Source organism: Strix aluco, chromosome 3, assembly GCF_031877795.1.
Source record: "Strix aluco isolate bStrAlu1 chromosome 3, bStrAlu1.hap1, whole genome shotgun sequence".
In the NCBI taxonomy this organism is placed as follows: Eukaryota; Metazoa; Chordata; class Aves; order Strigiformes; family Strigidae; genus Strix; species Strix aluco.
In genome coordinates, this window is record NC_133933.1 from 57,078,921 (window position 1) to 57,089,782 (window position 10,862).

General features: G+C 40.7%; 1 protein-coding gene across 1 annotated transcript; it reads right to left on the minus strand.

Moving 5' to 3' along the window:
- Positions 1 to 6,415: 6,415 nt before the first annotated feature.
- Positions 6,416 to 7,251, minus strand: SF3B5 (splicing factor 3b subunit 5). Its single transcript, XM_074818667.1, has one exon. The coding sequence runs from the start codon at positions 7,073 to 7,075 to the stop codon at positions 6,815 to 6,817; it is 261 nt and encodes an 86-aa protein (XP_074674768.1). The 5' UTR covers positions 7,076 to 7,251; the 3' UTR covers positions 6,416 to 6,814.
- Between the last annotated feature and the right edge of the window lie 3,611 nt (positions 7,252 to 10,862).

Here is a 10,862-nt window from a genome sequence, read left to right on the forward strand (position 1 = left end):
TAACATTAAGATGAATATTTAAACACTCGGTCCGTGCTATCACTGGAAAAGGTAGTATGTGAAGAAGTATGCTTCAAATTTAACTGATTTTAACTATGTCCTGAACATGACATTGGAAGTTCACTGCTTGTTCTTCAAAAACTACAGTTAACAAAGACATGCTACCTCATCTAAATATCATTTGATTTCTCCATTAATTCTGTAGCTCAGACAGTAAGCAAAATGTGATTTTGCTAAATGCTAAAATGTGACGCACACTAAAAATTTGAGGATCAAGCATAGCTGCTGCTACATAATGGGAAAATTGCTAGAAATGGTTGGTAAATATTAGGATTCATTTCCCTTTAAAAAACTAGAAAGCAGATTTTTTTTTTAATGTTACATGAAAAGAACAATACTTAATTCTACTTAAACATGAGGAAATGCAAAACTTGGTTGCCTGTGCCATCTGATGTCTGCCCTGTTGTACATTGTGATCAATGTTTAATTATAGTGGTGTGATTCTATGGGCTTTATGCATGTGTGCTTAGCTATGCGTGTACCCCATTACACAGCAGCCTGCAGGTTATTATCCCACAGTTTCTGCACAGATTGTAATACCTTCTGGCTTAGAATATAAAATGTTAGGTTTTCTTCCTTAGCAGAAACAATTTGAAGCTGGCTTTGCATCCAGTTGATTATTCTGTCTGTGCACAGCGGTTCACTATTCGGTTATGCCAGTGCTGTGCACGGTCAAGCTATAAACCTGATGAGAGAAGTGAGGCATTAAACATAACCTTGAGACTTTGTAGGATGTTTATAAATCCTAACTTTGCAAGTTTAATCTTAAAACCATTTCAACACTGTGATTTACATTGCAGCCCCACAAGCACTGCCATCGGCACTACCCAAGAGACATCGGACTGTGAAGAACTTCTAAGCCAGCTGTGCTGCAGAAGAAAACATGGGACAACTATGCCTCGCCTGAACCTGAGTAAATGGTGTTGTAATTTACCTGTTTAACAATTCCAACTTCACGTGAATCACCTCAAAATGGACTTTTCTTTTTTTTTTTTTTTTTTGTAATTCACATGAAGTTCGAGCTGTCTTTCATCCATGATCAGGGTATCAATTCCTTGGACAAAATTTCTTTTTCACAAAAAACAAGGAATCTGAATAGACATATCTGAGGTGGACTATTCTAGCTGTTTGAGGTGGATTTCAGAATATATTCCAGTTATGAACTATTTGTGGCAGAGACTGTTTTGGTATGTGTTAATGGGGGGGTCGGAAAGTCCAGCGTGTTTTGTGTGCTACTGCAACAAAAAGTAATTATCAGGCTGGCATGAAAATGAGAAAGCAAAAGGGTATAGTTCTAAACCCAAGAAAATAATTATTCTAGTTGTATTTTTAGAGCAGTCAGAACCATTCAGGTATGTCAGCATTCTGACACTTTCTTCATGATAGCATAGAATGATGGCTCAGATTCAAAGGGCACCAAAGAATATATTGTACTGTATTATACTCATAGGTTTTTTTTCAAATAAAATCTGATTGAAACTAACAAAAAGAAGACTATAAAAGAATGGCAAATAGACAAGGAATAAGGGAACATGGATGGAATTTTCAAACAAGAATGTCTAACGTACCGAAATGTGCCACAGTTTAATCTGTTTTAAATGCACTTAAGTTCTTTTGGGCAATAAAGCTAGCCTCAAGGCAGTGGAAAGTGTGCATTTTTAGTAAGTTATGAACAATTTATGAATGTATTATAATAATAGTACGAAAACAAAATATTGCATGGTTAAATTTTAACAACCAAGAAACAACTAGAAAAAGTTTTAAATGAACATTTAAACCCCTTTTGTGTACTATGAAACCAAATAGGTCTTTTGGCTTTTTTGGTTTTGCTTTTTGCTTTACAAAATCTATGGAATCAGTGGTGCAACAGCACAGAACAAACAGATCTCTGACGAGGATTCAGAAATCAGTGATGCTTAAAATACCTCAGCTTTAAAAAGGAATTATCTGATGTGCTGAAGTAAAATACTGATGCTAAAACAGACTACAAATGTTATCATCCATAAATGTTTAATATATGCAAATGATCCTAAAAAACAACGTAGTTTTACGCTGAGTATGACTAAAGAAGTGGCCCAAGTTTTAGTTTACAGAAAATAACTCACTAGTGCAATTGTTTCACTGTGAAATGTCAACTACTGTACTGCTATCATTATGATAAATTAAAAAAAAAAAAAAAAAGAAGATATTCAGAACTAGAGCTACAGTATTGTGCTAGGGCTCCCATACTGCTCTGTTCACCCATGGTGAAAAAAAGGTGTATGTTCTGAACCTTATAACTATCCCATTGGAAAAAGCGAAGTATTTCTGCCTACTGGAAAGTTTTAGCAATTTTTTAAAGTATTCATTTTTTCAAAGGAACTTTGAAAAATAGCATGCAGTTCTGTCAGTTATCTGTGCCTTAAGCTGAATAGCAGCATCATTTGCTGCCCTCTGGTGTAGCAAAAAAAGAAAAAAATCACTTATAATGAAAAGTAACTGGAATATAGAAATTGAGTAAACTGCCAAGATTTCTTAATTTATAAAATAATTAGCAAACCTCACACTTATGCTACCTGGTGTAAAAGAATCACAGAACCATAGAATCACAGAATGGTTTGGGTTGGAAGGGACACTAAAGATCACCTAGTTCCAACCCCCCTGCCATGGGCAGGGACACCTTCCACTAGACCAGGTTGCTCAAAGCCCCGTCCAGCCTGGCCTTGAACACTTCCAGGGAGGGGGCAGCCACCACTTCTCTGGGCAACCTGTTCCAGTGTCTCACCACCCTCACAGTAAAGAATTTCTTCCTTGTATCTAATCTAAATCTACCCTCTTTCAGTCTAAAACTGTTACCCCTCACCCTATCACTACACTCCCTGGTCAAGAGTCCCTCCCCACCTTTCCTGTAGCCCCCTTTAGGTACCAGAAGGCCACTATAAGGTCTCCCCAGAGCCTTCTCTTCTCCAGGCTGAACAACCCCAACTCTCACAGCCTGTCCTCATAGGGGAGGTGCTCCAGCCCCCCGATTATCTTTGTGGCGTCTTCTGGACCCACTCGAGCATCCCCTCCCTCCAGCGTGTCGACTTCACCTCACAGCTTGGTGTCACTGGCAAACTTGCTGAGGGTGCACTCAGTCCCACTGTCCATGTCACCAACAAAGATGTTAAACAGCACTGGCCCCAACACCAACTCCTGAGGAACGCCACTCATGACTGCTCTCCACTTGACATTGAGCTGTTGACCGCAACTCTCTGAGTGCAATCATCCAGCCAATTCCTTATCCACCGAGTGGTCCATCCATTAAATCCATGTCTCTCCAATTCAGAGACAAGGATGTTGTGTGGGACAGTGCCAAAAGCTTTGCACCAGCCCAGGCAGATGACATCAGTTGCTCTTTCCTTATCCACTAGCCACAGACAGCCACATTACTGAGAGAATGGTAACAAACATAATTAAAAATGACAGTGGTAGTGCACTTCTACAGTAATATTTTCTGGATTAATTATAACCCATTTATAAGTAAAATAAGCATGAAGTTTTGCATACTTTTTCTGTAAAAGTCAAGCTTGGTTCTTCTCTTGCATCATCTATAATGAAGGCACCAGAATCAAACCTTTCTCCTTTCACCTGCCATCCTCAAACTTCTCACTGTATTCATAAATCTTAGATAACATAATTTCAGTATTCTATTTTTAGCTGAAGTCATTAAATACTATATATAATATCTATTATTTTTTTTTAATTAAAAGTGCAAATATGTTCTACTCTACAGAGAATTTACAAAGATATGTTAACTAGCAGAACAAAAGCAGGTGAAATTCCTTCTTACTAAATGCAATACACATTGTGTTGGGAACAGTTTATATTTCTCACACTTCACACTACATGGAATTAGGCTACAGAAACTCAGAAAAATGAGCCAGAAATCACAGTGGGAAGCCCAGTTAAAGCCATACTGCTTGGATGCAAAAAGAAAATGCAAATATCAAGCAAATTTATAAACAGTACCCTTCATCTTTCAATCAGGACAGAGGTGAAAAAAAAAAAGACACATCTCAGTAGGACAGATAACTCTGTTCTTAGGATGCTTTACCCTTGTCAATACTAAAATGTAAAAAAGCTCAGACTTTACTAATCTTAAAAATGCTTTGGGATTTAGGAAAAATACCATAGTTCAGAAACACACTCCTCAGTGTCTCCCAATTCTCCTCAAGTTTATCTTTAATTCTTAGGAATTCTAACTTTCCTTTGGTTTTCTCTATTTTTTAAGAAAGTGTTTGTAATGTTTCACAATCATTACTTAGTATGGATAAAACCTTTTCCAAACACACTAAGAGAGAGACATGTGCTTAACTGGGATTCAAGCGAGTGTACCCAGCAGAACCAGCAAGTTCACTCACCACATAACTCTAACTTGTCTCTGAAGGCTGCCTGGCCTTTATAATGAAGAGTTGGCCTGCCAGGGGGCATTAATCTTTACTATGTGTCATATATTTGTTGCTCCCATTTTAAAATGTATTGAGTGAGTATTGAGAATATCCATGGATAAAGCTAAGTGTTAGCAGTTTATACTCAAAGAAATCTTCCTTGAAAGGTTTTTTAAGTTCTAATTTATGCAGGAGCTTCTGTTTTTCGTTACATGTAAGAGATTCAAGACTTGTCTTCACAAAACATTGCAAGTTCCATTTCCAACCCATTACAAAAGCACCTGTATCCTCACCCCAGCTCTTCCAGTTCCCAAGTCCCAGCAGTGAGGCTCAAGCTCTGTTGCCATCAGTGAACTAACCGCTGTGTTGCCATCTGTTGCACACATCAACTGCCTGTTGGCTGTCAGCAGATGAGACACCTTACAGAACCACTCACGGAGCAATGCAATAAAGTAATTGATGCTTCTGTTCTTTTCTTCTCCCTAGACAGACTAGCTATGGGGTATGTGAGGCAAAAAAACCCAGGAACAGCAACTTTCCCTGTGGGACTCTCCCATGCCACCCTTTCCACTAAGCACACTGCCTACTGGTATAAGGAAAAAGCAAGTTTCTAAGATTTGGTCACAGACCAGACTTTTATTAAGAGTAACAGTAAGAGGAAACTTGCTTGATTTAGATACAAATGTTGCTCAATTTTTGCAAGACTGTACTGCACCCCTACTACTAAGGGCCTGAACTCAAGTTAATCTCTCTGCCACATTTCTCCATATGTGAAGGAACAGATGCTCTTCAAATTACCTGCACCAGTTTGCATAAAAAGTAAGAACTAGTTTTCTACAACCCCCCCTCATTTATTGGAAGTTGCAGTAGTTGCCCACAAAACTTGCAGGTAAAATTTATTTAGGACCACTTCACCTGTGCCCTCATCTTCATACATGCAACAAAATTGTAAGACCATCTCTGAGTTCTTCAGAAGATGGATGTACTGACTTGCACATGATCCCAGGAGCTTGTACACTTTTTCTTACTTTATTACAGTATTATGAATAGCTTAGTTTTATGACTTAAAGAGTGTGAGATGTTCATCATTCAGAAGTTTTGAAATCAATGCTTTAAGAAGAAAGTAATTGGTAAGCTTGCACAGGGTCTTAATAGGATAAGAAAACACTTAACTTTCCTCTCCAATGTAAAAAAAAAAAATGCACACCAAAAAAACCCCACCCACAGTTACAATGCTCCATTAGAAATTATCAGAAATAAGAGCACTGAACTTCTCCAAGCAACGTATCTCTAAGTTTTGCTCTAAGGTCTTCCCATTCATTAGAACTCTGAATTTATTTTTACTATGACAAGTGAATAGAAAACCTGTTTTAAGTGACAAATCAAAATCAACATCAATTCAGTTTACAGTCTGATGTAAGACTGTGTCACCTCAAGGCACTTTACTTCAAAGTAGTAGTGAGCAACCTTCCTATTCCATATCAAGTGTCTAACCCCACATTAATACACTTGTTTTAGTGTAATGCAGAAAAAGTTTAATCATTCTATGACTAGAAAGCATTATTAAAAAAAGTAGCTGAGTTGAATCAGAGAGAACCAAGGTTTGAAAAAGTCAAAGCACAGGAAAGAGGAAGATGAGGCAAGAAAACAGTATTAAAAGAAAAGCCATTTCGGAGTTTTAAAGCACTAGAGCAATTGACTTACGCTGTGCCACAAATCACACTGCACAATAAATGCTAACAACAAATCAGACCCTTAGAGTGTCGGCAAGCTTCTTCTCTCTCTCCTCAAAACAGTTTTGGTAAGCAAGAACCAATCAGCCCGGCTGGGAAAAAGCTATCTGTAAAGTATGCACCTCGGATGGTTGTCTCAAAACGCTTAATACCGAGTAATCGGCACTGAGTTTAGAACAAAGAGCTCTTATTAGCAGAATGCCAAACAAAACATTAGAAATGCCCAGTAAGTTTTATTATTATTTTTCATTTAAAAAAATCCGAACGATTGTACAGTTATAAGGGCCGAAGCTGCCCAGAAGCCGGCATTTTACAAGACTTCTCCCCGGCAAAGTCCTTCGAGGGAACACGGGAAAGCGAGGGGACCAGAAGGACGGAAAGCCGCAGACACCAACGCTCCCCGTGCTCACCGGGCCAGCTCCTTGGACCTTCCCGCGGGCGCAACGGCAGCCCAGCGGTGCGGCGCTCGGGCTCGGCTGGCAGGCAGGCGGCCTCCGCGGAGCCCCGCACGGAGGAGCGGCCTCTGCGCTGCCGCCGCCCGCTCCGGGCAGCCCGCCCCTACGGCACACCGCCCCGGGGCGGCGGCGGGGGCCGGGACCCGGGCGGGGCGGGCTAGGACTCGTCGGGCTTGTCGGCGGGCGGCCCGCAGGGCTGCAGCATCTTCTCCATGAGGTTGAAGCGGACGCGCGCCTTGCTCTCGTTCTCGGCGATGGCGAAGTAGTTGAGCAAGTCGAAGTGGCCCATGTAGGAGCAGTACGAGTCCCGGTGCTGGTTGACCAGCCACTCCCACTTGGTGGTGTCGGCGTGGCCCGTCCCGATGTACTTGGACTGCAGGTGCTCCAGCTGGCTGTGGATGGTGTAGCGGTCCGTCATGGCGGCGGCGGCCCGGGCGCTGCGGACAGGCGCTGCGCGAAATGGCGAGCGGAAGTGACGTGCCCTCACGCCAAAGCCCCTTTTCCGGCCGGGGCGCAGCCACTCTTTCCCCCGCCGGGCCGACACCGGTTACTGGCGGCCCCTCAGCCCGCTCCGAACGGAAATGAACGACAAAAACCCTCCAGGAGGGCGGTGGTTTCCTGCCGCGGTGCACGATGGGAGCGCACGCGCTGACGAGGCACTGCCGGGGCATGACGGGAGTTGTAGTCCCGCCCCGCCCGCGGCGGCCCGGCGCTGCCGGGGGTTGCCGCCCGCCCTGCGCTCCGCGGCCTGGCCGGGGGGCGGGCCCTGGCACCATTAAATAGTGCTGTGATCTGTAATAAAATAGTTTACTGCTGGTTTAATGACAGTAAATGCCTAATTCAGTAGTAAGCCAAATGACAGTTACAACTCCAGGCCGGCATCTGTAACACATCGTTATTTTAAAGCACGTACTGAGGATTAGCGACTAGTTCAGGATCTCGTGTTCTCAAGACAGGAACAAGGCTGAGCCTCAAGCCTGACGCTTAACTGAACCTCAGGTTTCAAGTTAAAGCTTCAAGTTAAAGCCTCAAGCCTGAAGTTAATTTGTAAAGGAAAGACACAGCTTTGATATTGTAGCTACTGCTTAATTCACCTGAGAATCAAAGGGGCATGTACTATAAAATCTGGCTATAAAATACCCAGATAATGTGTCATGGGGAACAACATCAGAAAGTCTCCATTTGCCAAGAGACTCAGGAAACAGGAAAGCAAAACCTGAGGCTCAGGGCACAGCTTAACCCAGCTCCTGACACTGTATAAACTGCATCTCAGTTTTGCTTCCTAAACAAGCGACGCACAAAGTCTGACTCTGAAGAAAGAAAAAGGTACCAGAAAAATAGCCAGGAGGTGCCAAGAGCAGCCCAATGCTCCGTTTTGCTAGCCCTTTGCTTGGTTAGAGGGCAATGCAGCTCTTTCAGTGATAGCTCTCATACAAGCTCATACAGAGAAAGGCTAAAGAAGTGCACACCATTTGCAGGTCCTCCCAAAATAAGTAGTTTGGTAGGGCTACTTCTGTTACATGCAGCTGAGGAAAAGTACTGTAGGCCCCATCCCTGTTACTTTGTAAGGTGCAGAGCTCTTAGTGACTTTTCCCCAGGCAGGCTTTGCAGCTGAGCAGGGTCAAGGGATGTAAGCCAAAAGTAAGTATTACTGTTGAAAAATATTTTTTGACAGTGCAAGTAGTTTTTATGTGAATGTTAAACTCACAAGGAGATATAAAAACCAGAAATTATAAATTGCATTGCCTATCTTCTCTGCTCAAAGTGGAGCTTCCACCAAATAAGTAGTCATCTCCAGCTCTATTCAAGGGCTTACATAATGTTAAGATTAAAATACACAAAATGATTCATGCTTTCATATGATAGTAGTGTTTTTAATTACTCATTTCAAAATAGAAAAGACATGTTGCCAGATATTTTCCAATAAGACACTGAGCTATTTCTTCCTGTCCTTGTAAATGCCCTGTAGCCAAAAGAAATCCACAGAAATATTCTGTGAAAACCCGGATGATTCTAAGGCCCTTGTTTAAAAGCGAGCATCTTATAAAACCAAAGCCACAGAAAGCAACATCAAAACAATGTCCTGAAGTGTCCTTACCCTTTAGTGCAAAGAACTAAATGAGTACTATAATTTTTTATTATTATTATTTTTACAAGGATCTGTTGAGTCATTGCTATTAAGACTTACTTTGTAGGAAGCAGTTTACGCAGCTGGATACAGCAATTGCATTCTGTGGTTGCTTCTGGAGAGACCAAGAGAGAAAGAAAGAGAGAAAGAGAGAAAGAAAGAGAGAAAGAAAGAGAGAAAGAAAGAAAGAGAGAAAGAAAGAAAGAGAGAAAGAAAGAGAAAGAAAGAAAGAAAGAAAGAAAGAAAGAAAGAAAGAAAGAAAGAAAGAAAGAAAGAAAGAAAGAAAGAAAGAAAGAAAGAAAGAAAGAAAGAAAGAAAGAAAGAAAGAAAGAAAGAGAACACAACTCCTCAGGAGTTTCTATGTATGCTGGTATGTAGAAAGACAAAGAAAGACATATTCTGAACATGGGAAAGCTTTCTTTTTTAAATGGTATCTTTATAAAGAGTGAGACAGTATGAAAGACACTAATTTTCGATAGATTATCAGTGCCAACACAGTGACACGCAGGGCTGATCTCAGAGCTGTTTTGAAGTTATCATCTTGGAAACTCTAAACCAGGAGATGTATTGATTAAAACAATCAATCAGTCTTCAGAACAGAGAAGATGCCCAGAAGCTTATCCATCTCTTGCAGTTGTTGCAGGATTTTCTAGGAGTAATAGCTGCATTAAACCAAACAGGTGTTAAGAGTTCTAGTTCAATAAAACACCCTGAAAGGGAAGTGTAAACCTGAAATTTTCAACAAGCTTTATAGTGGGTCAGATTAAAACACTGCATTCAGGCATCCAGAGCTCTGGGAAAATATGTACCAAAACTTCACTCTATATTGGCTGTGATCAAAAACTCCTCCAAGAGTACGAGACAAGTTTACCAGGAATACTAGGAAGAAAAAATAGGCAGTAAAATTACCAGCTAACAGGCAAGTAACAAATATTTACAAGTAATTGCCTAACTTCAAGTTTCACTTGAAAAATACAAAGTTTCAGCTGCTAGCTTTGAAGAATTATATTCAATTATATTAATTTTATCTTCATTTCTTCTTCCACACAGAAATAAAATCTGTTGTTGGGCCTTGTTTTTCTTGTTAGGTCCATGCAAAATGGATGCCTGCACTTGGACACTTCATTTCAAGTTTAGGAATACTAAGTGACTGGGGCAGGGAGAGGATGTATGTAAGTGTGCATGCGTGCACAGATGCAGGTTTATATAGAGAGAATTATCACTCAGCAGTAATAGGCTTGTGTGAGTAGGATTCCTGAATAACTTAGCATTTTAGGATATTTCAAGGTTTTTGTACTGAATACCATTAAATATAATTATCAGAATATTTTATATTTGTCTTGGCCTCTGAAATCATGTTGATAAATAAATAGTGTCTGAAACAACCGATGCTTACTTAGGGAAACCACATACATGTGTTGATTTAAGTGCTGAAATAATCTATTTAGAGATTAAAGCCATATCACTTCAACCCAAGTTTCAAATGGCCGAGACACCGGGAGCGTGCCATGAATGGCAGTGGCCACTGGATGTCAGGGTTGGACCTGCAGAAATTCTTCCATAAAACGGGAGTAGTTGATTGCTCCTCCGAAATGTAGAGAAAGAGGGTAGAGGAGGCCGCTGGACCAACGAAGAGAGTGACAGTGGCTGTCCACTGCAAGGTATAAGCGGCATTTTTAAATTTCCTACTGACTCTTCAGGTAGAAGAGTGGAGACATAAATACCCCAGAAACAAGGGGATGCAACGATTTTAATAGATAAATCCAACCCACAATCAGAAAGATGACAAAATGGAGAGGTGTGCCATATTTTTTTCAGAAATTCCTCTATTCTTCACTATATTGATTTATCCTACACGTACAATTTCAGAAAAAAAAATGTTTGAGATTGCATTAGACTGGAAAGAATAGTGCTAGAAATTAAAATTATAAGAAATTAATGTCTTTATGTGGGAAATGACTTTTTCTTTGTTAAAAGTATGCATTTCGTTCTTTAAAAATATGTTGCTTCTGCTGTAACAGGGTTCTTACATCATTATTTGCAGAGGTCACATTACCACTTAGAAATTTTAGGCTGC

What these genes read in the sequence shown, in the direction of transcription:
- SF3B5 (XM_074818667.1), bottom strand. Translation starts at nt 7,075, where the DNA reads ATGACGGACCGCTACACCATCCACAGCCAGCTGGAGCACCTGCAGTCC.